At 38.1% G+C, this 24,042-nt stretch overlaps 1 protein-coding gene across 1 annotated transcript in view; it reads right to left on the bottom strand.

Moving 5' to 3' along the window:
- PPP1R9A (protein phosphatase 1 regulatory subunit 9A) overlaps positions 1-24,042 on the bottom strand; it is a 134,874-nt gene that overhangs the window by 47,607 nt on the left and 63,225 nt on the right. Inside the window, exons 3-5 of the mRNA XM_030444153.1 lie at positions 12,648-12,780; positions 12,027-12,147; positions 7,717-7,821 (exon numbers count right to left, since the gene is read on the bottom strand). Of these exons, the coding sequence (XP_030300013.1) occupies positions 7,717-7,821; positions 12,027-12,147; positions 12,648-12,780 (359 nt within the window). The remainder of the gene's footprint in view (positions 1-7,716; positions 7,822-12,026; positions 12,148-12,647; positions 12,781-24,042) is intronic.

The following is a 24,042-nucleotide window of genomic DNA, read 5'->3' as shown; positions in this document are numbered from 1 at the left end:
AAGATCTGCTTTCCTTCACCCTCAACCTTGTTGGCATCCAGGGGAAAGAAATCCAGGAAGGAAATACAGATGGGTTACAAGTAAGCTGCTGAGTTCAGACTATGTCCTTAATCTGGATGATTAGGGGATTCAGATTCTTGGCAAGCTGGACCACCCTCATAGCACAGTCCAGAGGTAGCTAAATGCTCCTTACAGTATCATCCCTGTGGCTTGGTGACTTATCCTGCAAAGACAAATAGATGGTATTTAAGACCAGCTGTCACAGTGTTGTATCAGAGTAATCAAGGTACACAGAAACTGGGTGGGAGCTTCCATAACACAGCATGTTGGACTTTGAAATAGAAAAAAAATAGCTAAATAAACATTTATGATGGAAATTCATTTACGCTTAGATCCAACCAACTTGAGGATGAAGTGATTAAAAACCTTTCAAGCTGTTCCTTTTTCCAGCAGAAGTCACTCCTAATAAAATCTAGCCCCACTGGATCTTATTAATTCATGTCACAATTTTAAAAACAGTTCTCTAGGTATCTAGCAAAATGGTTTCTATTTCATCTAAAATCTTTAAAATCTTTTTAATCTTCTTTATGTATGTCACACTCAAAAATAAATTTCCTGCCTAAATGCACAAATATTCCAAGAAATAACTTGCCATGACATTCAAATTAGCAAGATGTCAGGACATAAGGGCTATGTTTATGCCAATAAATTAAATAGTACCAGGGCATGTTCCCAAGCACTAGTAATTGATCATTGACACTATTAAATCACTGAAACAGTATCTATCATAAAATAGAAGGTTGGAAGGGATCGCAAGGACCATCTGGTCCAACCTTTTTGGGTGGAAACATGGTTTAGCTCAGCACTCTGTCAAGATGAATCTTTAAAGTATACAGGGGTGAGGAATCCACCACTTCCCTGGGGAGATTATTTCAATGTCTGACAGTCCTCATGTGAATTTTTTTTTTCTGGTGTCCAATTGGTATTTCCATACCAGTAATTTGTACCCATTGGCCCTCAACCTTCCATGTGACTCCTTGTAAAAACAGAGTCTGCATCTTCTTGGTATCCACCTCTTAAGTACTGGAATGGAACATGGTGATGATGTCTCCCCTACGCTCTCTTTTCTCAAAGCTAAACAAACCCCTCTCTGTCAGCTTCTCCTCATATGGTAGGATTCCCAGTTCTTCGATCACCTTTGTGGCCCATTTTTTGGTTTGGTCTCAGTTAACCAATATTCTCTATTTCAGACACAGTCCAAGACTTAGAAGTGGTTAGGAGTTTAGCTTGGATGTTTCTAATGGTGAATTTGGATATGGCCACCCTGCTCTGAATGGTAAGAAAGTGTAATGGGATGAGCACCACCATGCTGGTGCCAGCTGGTATCAGCACTGAAGAACAGTCTGAGGCACTACAACAAACACAGCCAAGGAATATACACTAGCAAAGCATTCATGCAGCCTTACATTATCAGTGCTAACGGGTCACAGTACACACAAGGATTTTTTCACATTAAGTTCAGTATGTTCCTCCTGGTAGCCTAATAGAATGACTTATAGAACTGGTAGAAGTTCTTTGTGGAGCCCAGAAAGAGGAAACCAGCTCATACTATGTAATTTTCAATATAACCATAGTGGAACAAACATGAGAAATTCACATTATTTTGATACAAGGTACCAAGTCAGTTTTCTGCTGTGTGCATGATTCAGGTTTGCAAAGCAGCAGAATGTGCACCAGGCTCACATGGCTTCTTCAGCAGCCATTCATAAACGCCCACCTTGGCAATCAGCACCACAGAGCAAAGGGCTTTTCTTTCCTCTTCTTTCTCCCTCCTTGTCTCAGGCACTTTGACTCAAGAAAAAGAAACTGACAGGGAAAGGAAGAACAAAACCACCACCCCTAAAGAGATACAGTACAACTTAATCCATCTCACTGAATCCGACATAGAGTGAGTTATCTTTTGGTTTAGGGTCCTGTCTCACTGTCTCATCAACCAAGACTGAGAAGCAGTACAAATCTCTCCTGCATCTTCCACACCATGGATCTACAGTATGGAGAATGCCTGCAAATGTTTAAAGGATGTTTCATAGGATAAAAGCCCAGATAGGGAAAGTACGAAGGAGCAGGAGAAAATCCACGTGCACACTGGAATAAGATAAGATGATTATCTAGGGGAAGGAATCAGAACTAAAGCAACATTGCTCACTGTGTCTGAGCAAACAGCATTCCCACCAGGGTAAACTGCTTCTGAATACATCCTGCAGCTGACTTATTCTGTCCTCTGCACTGTCTTAGTGTTTGCAAAGACACAAGTGTATAAACTATCTTTCCAGATGGTGTGATGTTGAAGAAAACTAACAGCAGGCATGCGAATACTATTTGCTGAGACAGAAAAAAACTCAGCTCAGTATCAGGTGAGGAATTATCTGTTAATTAATTGTGAGCATTATATCAAATTGGTGTTAATTAATAAGTGAGCATTTTCAGGTTTTACCCCTTAACTGCTCCTAGTAAAAGAGCTACCAAAAAGAAAAGCAAAAACTGCATTTGTAGAATGGTAAGAGATAAAGAAATTATGCTGTGAACTGGTAGTGGGAGTTGAGACAAAATCCTCCTTTGAGTTATAACTGTACAGATAACAAGAAAGAAAAAACACCCCAAAATAGTAATTAATGATTCTTTGTTAAAAAGATGATTTAAAGAGAATAGTTAATAGTGGAAAGCACCAGGGTTTGATAGTTAACACTGCTATTGTTAAAACCTACTCTTCAATGATCTAGAAGATCAGTTAAACAAGGCAAGTTTTGCTAACTAATCATTTAGATTCTTTATTAAGATGGGAAGACTTCAACACATTTCAGCAGGAATTTAATCAAACAAAAACTGGTAAACTCATTAGTAGGTTAGAATTAGTACATCTAACTGCCTTCAACGTGGTGCAAATCATGAGAAACAAAACAGGTTTTGCATGGGTTCTGTGTGGTTCCCTGAAAACTCGAGGATTGACTCAGAAAGCACCACGAGAGCATCTGCTCAGTGCCTAGCAACAGTTTGGAAAGCTGAGAAAATGCTTGGTTGTATTCATACAACAAGATACAGAAAGAGAACATGAAATCTATACTTCCCCTCTCTAGTAAATTTGGGGAGAATCTGGATATCTTCCTTAAAAGAAACCTTTCAGAGGAAAGCAATAACGATAAAAGCATACAAACAGCATAAGAGAGACTGGAGTTATCCGATGACTCTCTCATGGAAGACCCTTTCTACTGCAGTAAGTCTTCCCAGGACTGTGTCCTACTTTCCCAGAGCTGCACAAATATTTGTATCCAGTGAGGGAGAGAAGTGCAGAGCCCTGCACTTCTGAAAGCTCCTGAATTTGCCCCAGGATGGACAGAGACTAGGTAAGAATGGTGAAAAGACACTATATTCTCTGTAAAAGAACTAGATTTTCTCTTTTGTGGGTGTGTTCCAGAAAAAAATAATACTCCCTGGAGGCATACAACTCTCCAAGTGAGCTTTCTCTGGTGAAGACACAAGGGTCCTCTAGCATCCTTTCAGTATGATGAAGATCAGTGGGAAAAACTGGGGTCAAAGAGGCTCAACAACACCCAAGCAACTTAAAAGAATTCCAGGTGTACCTCACAGCACCACAGTCCATGAGGAGCCTGTAAGCAAAACAACACAGGAGAGGCTCTGTGACAGGACAGTGTTCCCATTGTCAAGCTGCCTCTTTATCCTGTCTTGATTGTAGGCACCATTCACAAACCTCAAGTTGATGGATTACATCCTAATGGGGTCAGAAGAAGCACAGAACAATTAGTGATATTAGTCTGGAGCTGCCCTCTGACTGATCCATTAATCTTAGAGCTGGAGCCACACTCCACAATACTGAAAAACAACATGTATTTCAAAGGAAAATTCCTCCTGCATATAGTCAAAATCTTAAATCCACTACTATTAGATATAAGTAAACTAAGTAATCAAGCAAAATTATAAACACAACTTGGTATTCACGTTGATTGAAATAGTATTCATAGCTGTATTTGCCAGATTAGAGTCACAAGGACACTAATTCTCATCCCTAAAAACAAAAGCTGATTGCCAGCTGGGATTATGAAAGAATTCCCTCCCTTTCCCTTGTCTCAAAGGCTACCAGAGTACATCTGGTGGGTGCTGATTATATTCCTATAAAAGATTTTTACAATAACAATTGAATTATTATGACTGGAGAAGCCAAATTGCTTGGGTCAATGATATTCCATTACAGTATGACAATTCTTCTGAATAGTCCAATACTTCAAAAAATGGATGCATATATTTACTCTTCTTCTACTCCTTCCCCAGCCTAGACCAGTTCAAAAAGTAAAAGCCTTCCTTTCACACATTCTTTACTATGTCAGCTACAGAGAGTCTGGATACATTTTTCTGGTAGAAGCACTGCAAAAATCTATTCTAGGTCAACGACTTCCACTGTCAGGATCATTCGAAGTGTTCAGAAGGCTCAGAGGAGAAAAATAAATCATTAAATATTGGTATCATGAAAACGTCCTGACGAGGTATTGACTGTTTATTGCAAATAATTAAAGAGTAGATTCATTATCACTGGTGATGAGTGTCCTCTCTTTGCAACTTTCTCACGTAACAAACCCTGTCACAAAAGCTAGCAGGCACTTGGACTAGATTAAGGACAAAACCATTGTGTATATGTAATGCTGTGGGTTATAATCAGGAAGTAATGCCAGTGAAATGTACACCATTCTCTGTCTGTACAGGGCAGCAGGCAGAAGACAGATACACAATTTATGCTATGATTACAAAGATAAGAGTTTATTAAAGCAGTTCTCTAAAATCCATTGAACTGACGCTATTAAATAGCAGACAGGGAAGGAAGTAGTTATGTGATTCCTCCTGTAAAAGAAGGATTCATGAAGTTGCCTTGCCTTGAATGAGGTGAGGGGTGTGACTGTACATTGCCTGCACTCTTGCAGTCCAGCTGGGACACCTGCAGCAAGAAGGGCAGAAGGCATTGGTCCTGCAGCAACCTCTTCCACTGCTATTGCCTCCTGCACTGACACAGATCACTGATGGCAGCTGCTATGGAAGGGGGAACTTAAAGGTCAGTAGCATCACAGCCTGCACTGCCAATAGGCAGAAGCTGAGGGCTGGGGGCAACCAAGGAATTTTACCCTATAAGATTGTCTTATGTTGTCCCTACGGTTCTGGAGCAGTTCAGGTGCATAGGTGAACGCTGCCAGACAAAGGCAGCAAGGACTGAGGATTTCTCCACCCCAGATCTAACACAGGTGTAAGTGAGAAAAGGGATATGACAGAAAACGATCATTCTCACTACAAAACAAGCAGCAGCCAGAACTCTGGTGTCATACAGACAAGAAAAACAATTTGAAAGTTATAAATATACGATTTTCTTTAATCTAATTTCATCAATATTACCTTTCTCTTAAGTTATAAGCAACTGTTTAAAACTACAGTAAAACATCCTAAAGTCCTTTCTCTAAAACAAAAGCTTTCTGAACTGATTTTGAGAAGCTAAAACCAATACAGTCCAACAGTGCCAGCACAGAATCTGACAGAGTCATCTTGTCAAGTCTCTTGCCGAGCTTAACACAAAACAGGAAAAAAACCATGCCAGCTCTCAGCTGGCTGATGGAAAGAAGAGTAGTCTTCCTGAGTTTGGTTTTTTTTTTAATACAAAGTTTTAAACGAAGCAAAAATAGGGCTTCTTGTACCATATTCTACCCATTCCTTTCTTCTTATTAGACATATATGTTGTCAAGGGGCTGCAAACATGCCGTATGGTGCCATGCATATAGACAGTTACACATCCATTTTTTTTTATAGTATAGCTTTATATTATAATTTATTTTGTTTTAATTTATTACTTTTATGAGTTTTTAAAATCTAGTTGAGACACTAATGCACTGGGTCATTTTTCCTGTGAAAGCTCAATATTTTAAGCTTACATACAAGGGAAAATGCAGAAGCTTATACATCGCTCCCTGATAAATGAGACCTGTCAGAAGGCAATGATCCCTGTGCACAGGATACACAGTACACTTGACAATGTGAGCTCAGTAGCAATGAAGAAATACCTTTTAGAGTTCACTATTTTATGACAAAGGAGTCTAGATTGCAACCATTCTGACTGTAATTTACTTCTCAAGAGAAGATTCTGGGAACATTCTGTGTGAAAATAATTTTATGTTTCTTCCTTCCTCCAAACCCATTATTATTCCATGGCAGAAAGTATTGTTCTGCAACTTAATGCACTAATAATTACACCAACTAAGCCAGTTATAAATGGTATATAAAATATACGTTTTATGTGAGCACTTTATTTTTTCTTTTTTTTTTTTTTGAGCTAAAACATCAAACACAAAATATACATTGCATTTGCTTTGTGTACCGAAACACAGGAAGACATTTTTCTCTGTCATAAGATTTTATGTTCAAAGGTCCCAACTCTGCAGAAAACCTAATAAAGTATATACTCATTTTTATAGTTAACTCAGTGGGAACATTCACAGCATGTGTGAGTCTGCAGAGGTAGTACTGATATAATTAAAGCTGTAAATGTTAAACAAAAATATATTCACCTATAATTAAACTAAAATTTCTAATAACTTTTTTCCCTAAATAACCTCTTTCAAATAAAACCTTGAGCAACCACCCCCGAGATTCACTGTAGAATCCACATCCCAACATGATTCCTTTATGTTGTGCAGGAACAGGTATGGAATCACTGCAGAAACTGTGCTTGCCAGCATACAACACCACTGTCTGAGGGGGACTGCATATACCACCACTAGTTTAGTCATGGTTCATAATAAGTCAGCCCTGAACTCATTAATTTGTCTGTATTCACTAGAGAGGATATTGAGAGAGGATGACAGGGTGACTACTTTGCAATATACCCAAGATATTTTTGGATTTATTTTGAACAGTTAAATCCTTGCTGAACTTAACAAGTTACTAAACAGAAAACCTATATGATTGCACAAAACCTGTATGATTTGCCATTTTTAAATGGTAAAACAGTTCATTTCTAGGGAAATACTGTTCTTATAAACTTACAAACATTTACAACCTTGTGTCTGCATTAGTTTAGAATTTTACTTGCAGTATATGTTATGTTTTCTAGCCTTTTCATTATTTTACAGGAATACCTTTCAACGAACCACAGCATAGGAACAGCCAGAAACACAGATATGGTGCAAAAATTCAGGCAGCTCCATACTGGGATGCTATGATCCTCAATTTAGAAGCTGTCAACACTGTGCTGAGGTGCAGTTGCAAGCACGAAAATGCTCACTACCTTTCTCCTCCCACCCTGAGTGAGGCAGGAATGTAGTGAGTCTCACCAGTGCAATACTGGGGAGGAAACCAGTGGCAGCACAGTTTCTGATAACACCCATGCAGTTCCTAATTCCAGTTTGGACAAACAGTTTGAGGTCCACAGAAATCCATACCAGTGTCGAGTCATCTTCCCTGTCCAGTTACAGCTTCTTCCAGCAGTCATATTTTGAAAGTCTAAGTCAAAACAAAACTCTGTAATTCTCATCCCTGTCCTGGGATACAAGCAGATAAGACACGAAGAGGCTGAAAAAATCTGCTTCTCCTTGGCATATTGATGCTCCTGTGAAAGAAGCCAGGTAACCTTAAGCATTCAATCACAATTTTTTTTTCTAAAATACTCACCTGACTTTCCCTTTGGTGTTTCTAAGAACAGTTGCAGCAAAATTTTGTGTAACACCAACCAGACTGATGCCATCAACTTCCACAATTTGGTCATTCACTTGGATCCTTTCAGGGGAAAACACAAATATATAAATTACTGTAGGAATTGGTGAATTTTCAGCAAAACTTAGCACACTGAGATTTTTTAGTTTAAATAAAAATATCAATATTTTGAACAAAAACTCAGCTATAAAATGATGGAGTTTAATATGAAAAATGCATCTTTCCTTGTCCACAGACATTTCATAAATACAGCACCAAAGTTACTGTTACAGTTACGCTTTGCTTATATACAAACATAGCAAAACAAACTCTTGAATTTCTTATATGCCTTAAATTAAATGAGGTACTTGAACAGTTCTTGTATCATTCTTTCCTAAGCCAATCTTGAAAAACAACATAAGACATCACTCTGGTATTTCATGCTAATGGAAAAAAAATGTGACATTTAACTAAAACAGCCTGCTCATCTGTGGAAAAAAGAGTTTGGATGACATTAGGCACATGGTGTGACTCTTGGGGTCTCCTACACAGGGACAAGAGTTGGACTTGATGGCCCTCATGGGTCCCCTCCAACTTGGCAGATTATATGACTTAATTGTGACTTACTCTCTTAAAATATTTCATCGAACTTGCTCAAAAAAAAAAATTAATTCCCAGTGTTAAGTGTGATCTTGCTGTACCCACTGCCTTAATGAGGACTTTCTGAAACCAAATGCTTGTGTGCAGTTCATATACTGTCTGATGAAGGAAAAGATAAGTGGAATAAAAAAAAAAAATGCTGCTTTTATCTGAAGTAAGCATTGTTATAAAAATCTCTAGATCAGCCATAGACTCATCTGGATTACAAATGCTTGGAGGGAGGACTGCTATACCAAAACATCTTCTAGAAAGGCATGAACTCCTATAGTTTCAAAATTAAATAAAACCAAACCAAATATTCAGAACTAATCAACAGGAACAATTTTCAAAGATGCTACTGATCCAAACAATACAGTTAACAAAGGAACCGGGAAACAGCTACGAAAAAAATCCCATTTCAACCATATGAAAATACCCAAACTAAGGTATTTAGTATCTTAGGATACTTTGGTGATTCTTCTTTTCAAAGAACAGAAGAGGTTTCAAAAGAGGGCTGAAGCAGTTTGACTTGGGGCACTAATGTCTGCTAAATCTGAGGCAGTTTTTTACAGTTCGACATGTATTCAAGTGGTATCTGCAGTTCTCTGGACTCCAACTGATGAGTGAGAAATAAAGGTTCTATTCTCTGGCAGCCTCACACTACAGAATGTCAATCTGTTCTGGGCAGGATCTCCCTTCAATGTGTAAGAAACCTGGAAAATATCTTCACAATAGCCTGTAAACTCCTGTTTTGAAAATCATACCAGGCATTCAAATATCAGAATTTTAATTCAGTATTCATTGAAGCATTTAACAAATACACCATTAACATTAATTATTATTGTATTTTGATACTGTAAAAAGTAATTTTTTTTTCATGTTAGCAAACATGAGGTACAGTCAGATGGTGTAGGAAATGAAAGAAATTAAAAAACTTGGGAGTCCTCTGAGCAGGAAACTGCCACCCTCTTGGCTGAGAACTAAGTGGTGGAAGAAGTTTCCCTTCTGATGGCAGCTTACTCTCACTTACTTTACATACTTTACATACATGGACTAGCAGGGTTCATACAGACACATAGTTGCAGCATTTCAGGTAATGAAACATCATGGTAGAGAACTGTTGGCTGCAATTTCATAAAGGGCTCTATCTACTGCAATTCAATCTGATTCCATTTGTCTTTCGGGTATATTTCCTATCTCCTTCTTTCATGTTTGCAATGCTCCTACATTCATTTCCAACACTTTTATAACCATTTTTCTCCAAACCTCCTCTCTTTCTACATATATATATTTTAAATTATATATAAAAATACATTAAGTATAAAAAAACATGCAATTAACATAACTGTTATTCAAATTAGATAATTGCATGGCTTTCGCCATGTACATTCTATACTGCCCAAACTAAAAAACTCTCACAGCCATAATCTCCTGGCCATCTTCCTTGGGCTTCCCCTCTGCAGCCCAGCTCTCCCTGCAGCTCTGTAGTTTAACCCTAAGCCCCCCAGACCAGCCAACCCAGGCACCATCTACATCAGAATATTCTCCCAGCCATGGGCTGCCTTCCCTTTAGAGCCTCCTGCATTAAGAACTCTAAGCTTCTTCTGTCTCTCAAATCTAATTTCAAACATGAACAAAACCTTAGGTCCAAGCTGGCAAAGCCTAAATTACAGAGGCTTAACTGCTTTTATCATTAATGAAATAGATACTTCTTCTGACAATTATTTTCTAATTGTTACAGACTTAAATCTTTGCCTAGGTGAAGCAGCTTTCCAATGAAGCAGCAACTAGTGTAGGGACCAAACTGCAGCTGAACAAATTACTTGCATAATTACTACTTTGTATGATGAAGCAGAAAATTTAAGCTGTGAAGAGACAATGTTTAGAGTATTTTTCCATTTGAAAATTGTGCAATGTTTCAAAACTGTTGTTCTCAACACTATCAAAGGTCTTTAAAATGTGAATGACTCATCACCACAATAATGTGAGAGAAGCAGCTAAAATATAGTTATATTTTTTGTTAGGAGACTTTGTTTTGTTATCAGTGTTAATGATTACTTCAGCTTTTCACAAAGATGAAGTTAAGAGGACCCTTTACAGTTGATGCACTTTATTACAGAACTGGCTGCTCCTGACTGGGAGGATTACATTTCCCTTTCCCAAGTGAATGATCAGTCAGTTTCTCACAGAGAAAACCAGGGGGCTATTTCTCAGCTGACTGAACATTCAGCCAGTTGAAAACCAACACAAATATTAGAATGGTCAAAGAAAGATACTATTTTTTTTCAGCTGATGTCCTTTCAGATGCCAGCTAGGAAATGAAAGAAGAGACTTGTGATTGAACATTAACTTCTGTAGTCCACTCAAATACGTGAATAGTGGAACAGAAAACACAGAGAAGCAGTGAGCAACTCTGACTTTCAGTCAGACAATTTCACACATAATTCCAGTCATGACCTTAATGCCTTCTGTCTGAGCTTAAGCATAGCTTTCAAAAAAAAGTTCACTTAAAGTAATGGATGAAGTCATAATATCTTGAGGTGTCAGCTTCTTCATAATTTTTAAGGCTATAATAAATCAGCACTTTGCCTTCAACCTGATACCTTATTGCCAAGTTCTGTAATGATACCTGCAAGCCCAATTTAGAAGACAGTACACTTCAGTAGCTTCAGAGCAAGATTACTAAATGTTGCAACACCCTGCCACGTAAAGGCTTCTGATTTAATAATTTCTGAAAAGTAAAAAGTGTTCATCAAAATGGACCATGTTACTGCAACACATTTTTTAGAAAACTATTCACTTCTTAAGAGTTTACTCTCTATTTTCCTGTAATTGTGTTTGATATTACATATAACTAATATAGCAAACCACTAACTATTAAGAATAGAAATAAAGAATGCATATTGGTAAACTTAATTGCTAATGTGTCAGATAAGTAATATTTTATTTGCATGCAAATTTACAAAGTGTATGCACTGGAACAAAAAACCTGTGAGTTGGAAGATGTTTAATAATACATTTTATTATTAAATGATTACATAGAAAAGCATTTTTCTAACTTTTAATGAGAAACATTAAAATTGTTTCAATTGTGGCAGGTATTGCATGACAGAAAGATGACTCTATCCCATATGATAGGGGACAGATTTTATGTTCAAAATTAGTTCTTTAACCTCCACATGCCAATTAAGCAATTCTAGAAGCAACTAGGTTTTATACAAGCAACATATAAGACTACCAAAACAAACAACTGCCTGTTTAAACAAAAGTACTGCTTTTTAAAATTTCATTTGAAGTCAAAAGAACAGGTAGAAGCTCAACACCTTTAAAATCTAAACTACCTTCAAAAGGGATACACAATATGGAATTTCCAGCTTTACTCACACTAAAGCACCTGGGTTTTCAGGTAGTCATGAACACATACCTTTGGCAAATCTCTTCTCCTTAAACAGTTTAAACTCAGTGCACCAAAATGCTGCCTTCCCATAACTGTATCAGGTATTTGGACCTTACCAATGAAGTCACCCAATTTCACAGCTTGGAGTTATTGTGACATGCACTAAGCAAACAACTCTTTCCTATGAAAATCATAATTCATAGTAACTATTGCTGGGAAAATTTCCCAATACTGAGTCCCAATACTAGTTTACCTGCCATCTCTTTCTGCTGCTCCACCTTCTGTTACTGTTTTGACAAATATTCCCAGTTTTTCAAGGCCTGCATCTGCTCCAACTCCCATTCCAATAATGCTTATGCCAAGTCCATCTTCATCTGTGATAAAGGAAAATGAAAGCAGAAACTTCTTACATTTGATTTATATAGGTATTTAGTAGATAAATATTATGCTTTGATTCCTCTTGCTTCTCTATGTTAGTTACATTTATATCCTTTTTCTTCCTTTAAAAAACTGTATTATTCTACCAATTTAATTACACACAAAAAGTATCACTTTCCCTCTTATGAGATATCACCTTCATCCTTATGAGGAGTTCAGAACAAAAATCCAGATTTTTACTGGAGAGTGAAAAAAATCATCAAGCACTGTGTAAAATAATGTGTTAATGAAGAAACACAAACCAATTATCTTAGGGAAACAAAAAACTGCATGTCTCTGAACTGCTTCCTTAATTCTTTATCAAAGAGTTATTGAAACACAAAAAGCAAAGGTTATGACGGCAGATTAATGGAAATTCAAGATAGTTTCTGCAGGCATGTATGGACTTCCTCAGACTTGCAAATCAGTGTCACAGGAACTGGAAATGGCTCCATACCTTTTTCTAGTTCAACTGGGAAGAGCTCCAGCTTTTCCACACGCTTCTCAAGTTCATATTCAGCTGATGCAGCCACTGGGTCAACTTCATCATTTCTCCTGTCATAGTCTTCATTGGAATATGTGTTGAAAACCTGTGGAAACAAACCAAAAATCACTCAGCTACCTACTCCAAAAAGACTTCCGACTTATTAAATTAGCTGCTGCTTTTGTCCTGTCATGTTGCAGAGTTTAAAGGCTTTCCAAAGACATTTATCCTGTTCATTTAAACTTCAGGTTGTTAAATTTATGTTTCCTCATTAAAGTAAGCTACAATATGGTTGAAAAAGTCAATTCAGCAAAAATGACTGAGTTGCAGTTTTTGCTATTATAAATGCAGAAGGTGATCCTGAATGACTACATTGGCCTATACATGTCAAAATACTCAATACTACTCATTATGAACTATAAGTAAAGATTCACATACATGAAAAAAAAATGTATTGAAATCATGATCTGCACACAGTCTCTGATTTCCTCCTGTCAGCCTTCCAGTCCTTCCTACACATGAAATTCCAGTTTACATTAATCTAACCAAAGCTAAATCTAAAGATTACTACTCTACATTTACACTGCCCATGGATACCATAAGAAATAATGCTCCATGTTATGTATGAACTTTCTAGAAGAGTAATATACATATATATAGGTATTTTTAAACTAACCAGCTTTTCAGGTTTATTTCAGCTTTAAAGCCGTAATTTAACATTGACTACATTAACCTAATTGTATTATTTACGTTAATTTCTATCAGATTTCCAACATAAACATGGCCTTCCATCAGAGATTATACAGACCTTCAGCAACTTCAAAAAATCAAGAATATATTTTAAAGGTCAGTTTGCCATAACTAACTCACTTAATAGTCCACATTTGACAGTAACAAAAGAGCATGCATTATTAATTCTAATAATTTTACCAAATGTCAGTCCCACACGTGTATCATGTTCATTACTTCAAAGAAAAGAAAGCAATTTCCCATATCTCCTCTTCCTCTTTTACAGGCACACTACAGGAGATAGAGCTATGTATCCACATGTTTCTATAACACTGTTTCTCTTACAACACACACCACCACACCTACGCTGCAGGTATATTCAGAAGGCTGCTCTCCCACAGCCTGGCTTGAAGTCTGTCCCAGGAGCAAGGCTCATTTTCAACTACCCAAAAAGCTGTTAGTCCAGATTAATTTCTTCTAAATAGTGAAGATATTAAAGTTGCAATACAAAAATACTGAATTATACTATTGGAAGCATATTTGTGGTAACCATGACATAGTAAAATACTACAAAAAAGCCCCATCCCAGCATAATATAAGTAACAAGAAAAGATGTTAGTCGCTTTGGGAATCTAACCCCTGTACTTTACATAAACATGAAAAAATAAATTGCCTCTTCCAAGAAGACTCAGATGATAAAACATTTCATGAAAATCCACAACCCTATCTCATGCTGATTTTAAGTGCTACTGAGGCAAGGAAAGGGCTGTTTTATCTAAATCGGGTTCTTAAGAAGCCTTCATAAGTATGTCCAAAAGCTAATTAAAATCGATCACATACCAAATGCTGTTCAGTGCTGCTGAACTTTTTATGCTGCTTCGGTATGTGAAAGATTGAAGAAAAGACTCTGATGCAAAAATAAACATAAAGAAATGTAGCAATTTACTTGTTCTAAAATAATCTGCAATATCTACGTGCAAGTTCTGGCCATGCAAGACAAAAATGAAGAAACAACAACAGCAACAGATAGCTCCTTCAAAATGTAAGGAATCACCTTCAGTTCCTTCCTTAAGCTTCTGTTCTTGGATGCCATAACTGAATTTGCATGAAGTATTTTGAAGGCCTTGAACAGCGAATTAATTTCTGCTGCTGCTGTTAACCCCATTGGGTGGAACTCCCAGTTAAAATGCTAAAACAAAATGGAGCGTGTCCATACTTGCTTAACAGCCTGCCAGAGGAGTTCTGAAAAGTATTCTGTTAATCCATGTTTTTCACAGACCTCTTTTACATATGCTAAAGCCACTTCCATGTTACAGAGCCCTGCCTGCTTCTTCTGAAAACACACAAGATACTAAGAACCATGAAAATAATTTTCCACGTAGGCTGTATCAAGCTAGAATACAACCTGCAGATGTAATGACACTTTCATATAGTGAAAAAGAAGGTACAGAACAGAAGGCCATCCCATTTATCTTTTGATTGAGACATACAGCTGACAGCAACCATCTCTACCCTGACAGAAGAATAGATCAAACCAGTCAGAAGAGCCCACACAGCAGCACCAACGTGGCCTTGCTGGTGGGTAACCTCCCCGGGCAGCTCCCCTTCCCTCTGGTTTGCTGTCAAAGTGATTGTGCCCACTAAGGGTTCCAAAGCCAAACCTAAGCTCATTCATGCTGATACTAGCCAAAGTAAAGATCAATCAGTAGAGATACACCCAACTAAAACATTACTGAGCTAGGGTTTGACCACCAACATTTAGGTCTGAAATGCAGCAGCCATGCAAGAAAGTACAGGTTAAAAACAACATCTGTGAATTTAGCTTGGATTGTCTCATTTATCAACATGATGAGAAACCTGTGTTTCTACCGTGGAACAGAGATGGATGTAATCAAGGCAAATGGAGACACAAATCACTAGCTGTGGAAGGATGTGAAGAGAGGAAGATAAATATTGCTTGATGAAGACAGATAGATGAGCGTGAGGAAAAATTATGTCACAAAATGAGGATATTTATCTCTTGATTCCTTTTCATCACGTTAACTGGTCCCATTGTTTTCCTTTTGTTTAATGAGTGGTATTAGTATATTGTGGCAGCAGTTTCAGATTTGTTGCAAAGGGACTGGATATGCTTACAGATCATACTGACTTCTTTGGGATGATCCTTCTTGAACTGGATTAGACAGAACTGATGGCTTCTTGGATCTTGCTCACTTTTTGGGAAATATTTAGATTTGCATATGAGAATGGAACTATTGGTGGTGAGCACAGTTATGGTATCTCTCTATATATCACAGAATCATAGTATAATAGAACCACAGAATCATCAAGGTTAGAGAAGATCTTCAAGATCATCAAGTCCAACCATCAGCCCTACACCACTGTAACCACTAAGCCATCTCCCAAAGGAGGAACATCTACCCCTTTTTTTAGACACCCACAGGGACAGTGACTCCACAACCCCCCTGGGCTGCTTATTCCAATGCTTCACCACTCTTTAGGTGAAGACGTTTTTTTTTTTTCCTGTCCAATCTGAGTTATCATAGGTATTAGTCTATTCTTCTGTAGTATCTTACCTGAGCATTCAATCTCAGCTTGTAGGATCACTGATGGTATCAAAGTAAAATAATGGATGCTTCCTACCTGGCATTAGCCCACTGTCTTTTGTACATTGGTCATGATTTTCCCTCCAACATACATTTTGACTAGGGGAAGAAGGAGGATATTCTTATACTTCATTTTCTTCATTTTGCACGATCACATTTAATGGCTGACTGATTCTATTAAATTAATATCTGGGGGTTAAGATGAAGAAAGAAAATAAAATTTGTGCTTGGAAATTTTCTTTGTGAAGCAGTTTGGACACCATAGTAACAAACTGCTTCCTCAGTACAGCTATGAGAAGTGTCACTCAAGATTTTATCTTGCTTAAAATAAAATTAAGTCCAAACTTTTTCCTCAAAGTATGTTCAACTTGATTTAAGTAGACCTACTTCACCAGGTCTGTAGCTGTTGTGCTTTCTAGATCTTGGGTGGCACTGCAGACTTACAGGAGTTCTCCTGTTCCCTGTGTTTTGAGAGATTCAGTTTTGCCCTCACACTGGCCAAGAACCCACTACAATAAAGTCTTCTGAGCTATCCTGAAAAGAATATTTGTCTCAGAACAGCTGCCCTGACAAAATGGACATTGCACTCCAGTGGAGGCATCACTGGATAAGCCACCTGGACTCTTCTCTCAAGGAGAGACCCTCATTTGGGGAACCACCCTGACTGACAGGGCCCTATTCTCACAGGAGCAGCCCCTCCTTCAGGGGCCATCCTGGCAAGCTGAACACTGTCCCTGCAATGGGAGCTCTGTTTAGTGGCCACCCTGACATCTGCCACTCTGATGGCAGGACACTGTCTTGGCACATGAGGGTAACACATTTTCTAACTGTTAAGTTTTACAACCCATCCTTTTGCTAAGTTTTCTTAGTTGTATACTGTTGTTTTGACAATTACCTTAAATTTTGCTAAATTGTAATCCATTGCTTTGAAAGTATCATCATTTCTAATTTAATCTAACATGCTTTATAATCTTACCTTTAAGTAAAGTTGCGCTATTATACAAACTTTCTGGGTAATAATCTTACTCCTAGAGTACCGTACAGAGAATTCCCAAACTTAATCTTGCCAAATACTTTGTTAAGAGATACTAATTAATAGAGGAGGATTGGGTCCAGCAGCATCCAGGCTCCTCTCTGAAGGAGTTCAGAAAGCAAGGGGGTTCAGTCTGAATCTCCCTGGGTCAATCAACACTCTGGGGAACTCTACCCATGCCCACTCTATGAGACATAACACTGTACCCACTCTGTGGGATGAGGCATTTGGTTTGGCCCCCCACATCTGGGGAGCTGCTCTCACCTTGTGAGATGTGACAGTGCTGCACCCACCTCATGGGTCATGACACAGCCCCAGGAAAAACACATCCAGACACATGACTATTTGCTTCTCTTTGAGAGAGCAGTGACAGAGCACTATCCAAAGCAGAATCCAAAGAAGGAAATATAGTGGCTAAGTCATTTGGACATAGGGCATTCAGAGAAAACATTACAAATTGTGCAAATTGTGGATGACAACGTCAGGAATTTCTCAGGACTTTAAGCCTAGGTTGGCACACACCCTCCTCCTCTGTAAGGAGGAACAGACACGTTTGCAGGTCAGCCGTCAATTTACTCAGAGCAGGTTTTACAATCTTGTTACAGGTAAAACCAAGGTTTTTAACTTGTAAAACAAGGCTTTACAACTCTTGTTTTGAATATAGTAAAATGGATTGCTGGGCTTCCTTCACTATGAAAAATTCTCAGGAGAATTAGACATGTTTAGGGACATGACACTGACCTACAATGTTGCACTTGAAGCACACGCAGTTGTGATTATTACTACTGCACTGCACCCTGCAGAGATACCCTGAGAGGATAATCTCTCTAGCTCTGCTCAAGAAGCAGACTGACAGAAAAAGAAATACAAAATCAGTTTGACCACTCATCATCTACTGCTTGAAAGTCTCCCTACAGTATAGCTTTAGGGAAGAGAGGAAGCTCTAAAAAAATCTGAAAATCGGTGATTTCTCTTTTAAAGTGTCTTTGCCCTGCTCCGTGGTCACTGTCACACTCAAAGAGAGTGAGTCAGTGAGGAGAAGCCACCACAGCCTTCCTCCAGCTTTCCTGGCTTTGCACTCCCCTAAAGTCTGCGTGGGCATCAGCTGTCACTAATGCTTCAGTAGCAGAAGCACCACGGAGACAAATCTTCCCAAGAAGCAATTGCAGGGATGACATACAGATGGGAATTGAGACAGTTGCAATATTGAATGAAACTGATCATCTAACACCAAGATGAAGGCTGGGGTTTCCCTCAGAAAGCTCTGTAGGAGAAAGATCTGTTTTAAGTGGCCTGAAACTCTGGCAAAAAGAACTGTGAAGCAGATTTTAGTTTCTGAAATACTACAAGTACCTGGGCTCTAGATTTATCCATCCCAGAGAGACCCTTTCTGATACACAACAGAGCCAGGAGCAACTGCTGCCATGCACAACCAAACTGTTCCATTTGTTGATAGAAGATGCAAGTATTACTTTTGGATTCTCTTGTTTTAGGTAACTAGCACACACTATCAGTCTTCTGTCTCTTGGAACAGTCATAAATGTCATGTCTAGTAAAAACCCACAATGCCTCTGACTGCAGCAGCACCAACACATCTCAGCTTGTCCTGCATCTGGCCTGTCTATGGGAAGAAGCGCCCGACTGATGTTAACACCAAACCATGCCACAGTCACCTGCCTGGTGGAAAATATGCATTAAAATGTGTGGACTAATCACAATACATCCACTAGGCCTGTGACACAAGTAAGTTTTGCTTCTCAGTATAATCAGCTAAACAACCAGATTTCAATTTTAAGCTCATTTCACTGAAACTGCAGTTCAGTTTCAGACCCTGCAATAGAGCATGAAACTAAAACTGCTTTGGTTGTACTGATGGGTCATCTCCTGGTAGCAACAATGAAAGGACACACCTGCTTGCTCTCCTTGACTTTTCCACTGCATTCATCAGTGTTAAATCAGGTCTGAATGCTTCAGCTCAGAGAGGCTGCGGGCACTGAAAGCAACCCAGCTAAAATGCTCGAGTCCTTCCAAGAATGCTGCACCAGCTTATAGCAATGCACTAAACTGCTCTGCCACTATGAATCCCTTGCCTGAGCCCTTCAAACTCTGTGTAGCTTAACACTGACATATTGGTATAAAAATGTGGCCTTCTGGCACCTTAAATTAAGCAGGAGGTCAAATATTCAGATTTCTCTTTCCTGTCGTCTCATATTTTATGTGTACAGAAGTGATTTTTACCCTGGCTTCCTAATAGTTGGCTTAGTTTCAGGTGTGATTTCTTCAAAATGCCTGTTTTCATGAAGCAATTTCCTAGAAAAAGCAAAGGCAATTACCCTAACATTTATTATTTATTCAGTTTGTACTTGTTTTATTGCTAATGTACTAGTTTTGTTGCAATTTACATTGCTACTTGTCCACATAGCAGAAAAATACAAAATCACTGCTTGCTGGAAAGGAGGTGTGTGTCCCATGTGAAAGCTTCATGCTGTTACTCTTAATTGAGAAGTAAAAGTCATTAGCAAGTAAGAATAAGCCCTCATAGCAAAAAACCAAAACTAATACAGATCTGCTCTTACAGAGTAATTTCTGAGAACATAAAAAAACCTCCTGATCATTATTTGGCTTATATCGTGTCATTAAAGATGAATGTTACATGACAAACAAGATTAGGATCTCCTGAAAATACTAGGTTTTCATATTAGTGTCATCTAAAATTTTTCTCCTTGAAGGCAAGTCTAACTTTTATCTAGGTAAAAAAATTGTATAATAGTAAGTAATACTCTCTCATCTCAAAACATCCTATATTGTCTGTGCTACCTTAAGGAGGATCAATGAGGAGATAAAAGACGATTTTTTCTTAGGGCTAGTTTTCCTCACTCTTTATGAAGGGACTCTTTCCCTTCTGTAAATAGCCAGCCTGAAAAGAAAAAAAAAAAAAAAAAAAAAAAAAAAAAAAAAAAAAGAAAAAAGAAACAAACAGCAGTTCAAGTCTTACAAAAAAGAGATGAGTTCTGGAAAACTCCTCCAGCCAGTAGCTCTTCTTTGACTCCACCAGCTGCCTCCTTTACAGGGAGCAACACATATCCCCTCTGCCTTCACCTGTGCTTTTTTAATGTAGTGTATTATTTTTCAAAGCCTCTGCCTCCTCACTCCACAGTCTAAGGCTACCCCAACACAGATAATCTCCAGTCAGCTGCTAATTACACTCTAATTCATTGCCAAGCAACGCTCTTTTTTCAGAGACTTTGGAACATGAGATCTCTGCAAAGCAACAAGCCCTGGGACAATACTTCAATAAAGATGTAACAAAACAAAGCCATCCAAGATGTAGCCTTCCCCATCACTCCTGCCAACAGCAGTTCAAAACCAGGGAGGTGTCCTGCAGTTCAAGAATAAGTTATTCAATTGCTTTCAGTGAAAGCAAACTACTGTTGAAAGGGAATTTGTTGTAGGCTGTAACTTTGACTAAAATAAACTATGCAGTGGAAGAACATTAACTTTCCCATTCTGCATCCACTTAGGGTGTACTGAGAGTCCAAAGCCTGCTACATAGGACCATAGTCCTGCACTACCATCCCTTATACTTTTCAAGAGTCTTGAGAACAAGATAAGCTCTTTTGAAAAAAAATTATCACCTATATATAGTTATATATATAAGTATATATAAGTATAAGTATATATAAGTATATATAAGTATATATATATACTTAAGAAGCTATACAAAAAGCAATGGTGGTCTCATAATCACTGAGGAATCTTCATTGTGCAACATCTAGTGTCCTTGTTCACAAACTACCTGTAGCACACAGTGGAAAAATATGACAAGTGAAATAACAAAAAGTGGAGACTGAAATGTCTCCCATGGATGTGAGTGCTTGTAGATGGCACTTGCCCTTGGGAGCAGCAATCCTTCTCACATGAAACTTCAGGAACATCGTGTCATAAGGAACAAAGAATACATGAAACATTCTCATTCTTTTCTACACAGGCAATAAATTACGGCCTCTAGGTCGCTGAGGGGCAAATATGCCTCTTAACAAATCCTGGAGATATTTCTGCTATTTTCCCATGGCAACCCTAAAACCCTAAACAGTTTGCTCACTGGCTAATATGAAGAATTTTGAAAGTATTTCTCTGCTCTGTTTTTACTAAACTAATTTTCAAAGCTTTTAGTGTGTGACCCTTTGTATAGTATCTGAATATTATATTTACCTTTTGCTGGAAGGCAATCTAAATAACTCAACTTAACTTATCCTGAAAGGGTCACTCTGGTCAGACTTAAAATGATTTACTGCTTTTGAAACTCAGCTTGCACAGAATTCACATCTATTAAGGTTGCTGTGTCTCGGGTTTGTCTTAGCAAGTGAATAAGACAGCATGGTGCATTGAAACCTGGATTTGACAAAGATATCTTAATAGTCTTATCTGAACATTTCTGCTATTTTGTTGCATCTAGTAACTGGTTACCATTCTGTGAGGTTTTTTTCTTTCCATCCTTCTCACTATTTTTTTGTCATAGCCATTATCACAAATGGGAACTTCAAAACTGTGCTTCTTTGCTCTTACATTAATGGTACAGCTAAATTAATTTTCCCTGAATTATGTCTGATGTGTTTTCCACACCTAGGTCTAAAAACTTCTTGGGCAGTTGGTTGTTTTTTCATAATGTAGCAGTTTGGAAGCAACAGTATAATGACATGAATAAATGACTAGTGAGGTGACTCCCCTGAGCCTTACTGATCCTATATGTAGCCCAAGAAGACTTTTTAAGTTTTGTGTACTTTAGAATTACACTTCATAGGTAATTCATTCCTTTGTCCTGACCTTGCCTTTCTTTAATCTCTGCTTTGTATTACTGGAAGTGACTGACCAATACTTACTTTGCGGTTGTTTAAATCTTTTGCGGTCTATTTTTGGTCAGTCATCCACAACGTAGAAAAAAAATCAGGAAAAAAACCCCAACAACCTTGTAGCTTGACAATTGCAGGGAAAAGAGCCAAGAGAGAAGCTCCACTCTACTGCATTCCATGACGCTCAGGGTTCCTCAGACAGTCTCTCCCGCCAGACATCTTTCCCAGACCCCAGACAGATCAGAAATCTGGGTACAGCAATGTAACACGTTACTGCCTACAGCAGTACAGTCCTGACCTTTAAATTGGAAAGGTTCTGGCTAACTAGAACTGCAGTTCTGTTTCAGGGCAAAGCAAAAACATTTGCCTGAACCTTGAGCGTGCCTCTATCCAGCAGAACGAAGGAGCAGTTGCAACACGAGCACATCAATAGTCACACTTTGAAAAAAAATTATAAAAATATCAACAAGAATATTTAAGAAAAAAACTTGTTTCCAGTGTGACAGCAGATTTATTTTATCACTCTTTTGGCAAGCCCTTCTATTGCCAAGGTAACAAACTAGCATGCTCAAGAACTCATTGTATCTTTGAGCATGAAAATAAGTAGGCAAAGGAAAATGTTTGCAGTGAGCTCGGTTTGACAAATTAATTATAATACAGTACAACCTCAAGTCTGGACCTTTGGTGTCTAAACAAGTTTAAACTGACAGGAGAGCACGAAGCAAAGTTGCAATTTCTGTCCCTAGACATTTTATTTGCGAATCTGCTTCAGTATTTCATCCAGATCCTTGCACTGCTGCCAATTTACATCGTAACTGAGGGTACTATTTTATTTCTGCCTTCAAGAGTGTGACACGTGAGCTAGGCAAGACTAAATGCTGCTTCTGGTACCAATTAGTACAGAGTGCCATACAGCAGTAGCAATGGCACCATGAATCAACACGTTATATATCCCTTCTCCCAGCAATCCCACTCTTCTTCATCCCACAAGTCACGATGTCCAAACAGAGTAGAAATGGCACAAATGCCACCTGAACAAAACACTTCTTATTTCTATTTAAAAAGAATCTTAGTAGAGATAATTGTATAACTGGCATATTCACTAAAAAGAAATCTACAAAACCAAAATTTCACAGGCAATTCCTTTTATTCATTTGCAGATTTCATAACTGTTAAGAAAATAATCCAAAGGATTTAAAAGGGCACAAAGAAGTGATCATGGGCATCAATTTAGATGGTTTGCCCCCAAAATTATAGAGATAATTCATCCAGCATTAGTTGTATTGCAAATGACGCTTTATAAACTCAACAAAAATTAATGCAATACTTTATATATATAAACACCCTATAAATAGTACCCATTGCTATTTACACCTTTATTGAAGACAGAGAAGAGAGCAGAGGCAGAAGAGATTAGTGGCAACAGCCTGACTTGATGGCCAATTTTCTCACTATTACATCATCAATACAAAACATTCTGCTTTTTTGAGGTGAAAAGTTGCAACTACTCTATTTTTTAATGACGTTTTCATATACCTTGTCTCTTTCCTAGTAGCTTCTGCATTAGGTACTAATTGGCAGACTTACCAATACTGCTACAGATGCAGCAAAGTCTAAGTGAGGCAGGGAGAAGAATCTCCATCACCAGAAACCAGAAGAATTTACAGCCTTGCCTCAGACCAAGGACCAATAAGCAAATGCACTTCCACACTAGACTGTGATGGGAGCCTCTCTGAATTTCCAAAGTTGCCCCACCATCACCTTTCACAATAACTAAGTTCATATAAAAAACTTAATTGAATAAGTGCTTGGATTTTTTTAATGAAAAATTCTTAATTCTTTAATCGAGATGGAGTTATTAAATACAGTTTCACAGTCCAAGATGACTGTGGAAAATTCCATTATATTCTGTTAAGAAATAGTCTAATTAAGAAAAACTCAGAGATGTTGCAAAATTTTTCTTTGTAGAATACCAGCACACAGACTATTCATTACTTAAGTACACAGCTTAGGAGTTGAAGCATAGCTTAAGCATGACACTGTATACCAGGCAGCCCTTCAACTGGCCTTTTGTACAGGGTAAACATAATCCCCCAGTGTAAGGTGCCACATGTTACAGAGGGTATTTATACAATTTGTAGCACAAACAG

Source organism: Calypte anna, chromosome 2 (assembly GCF_003957555.1).
Source record: "Calypte anna isolate BGI_N300 chromosome 2, bCalAnn1_v1.p, whole genome shotgun sequence".
In the NCBI taxonomy this organism is placed as follows: domain Eukaryota; kingdom Metazoa; phylum Chordata; class Aves; order Apodiformes; family Trochilidae; genus Calypte; species Calypte anna.
Note: the sequence above shows the minus strand (reverse complement) of the source record. Positions and strands in the feature narration are given on the sequence as shown.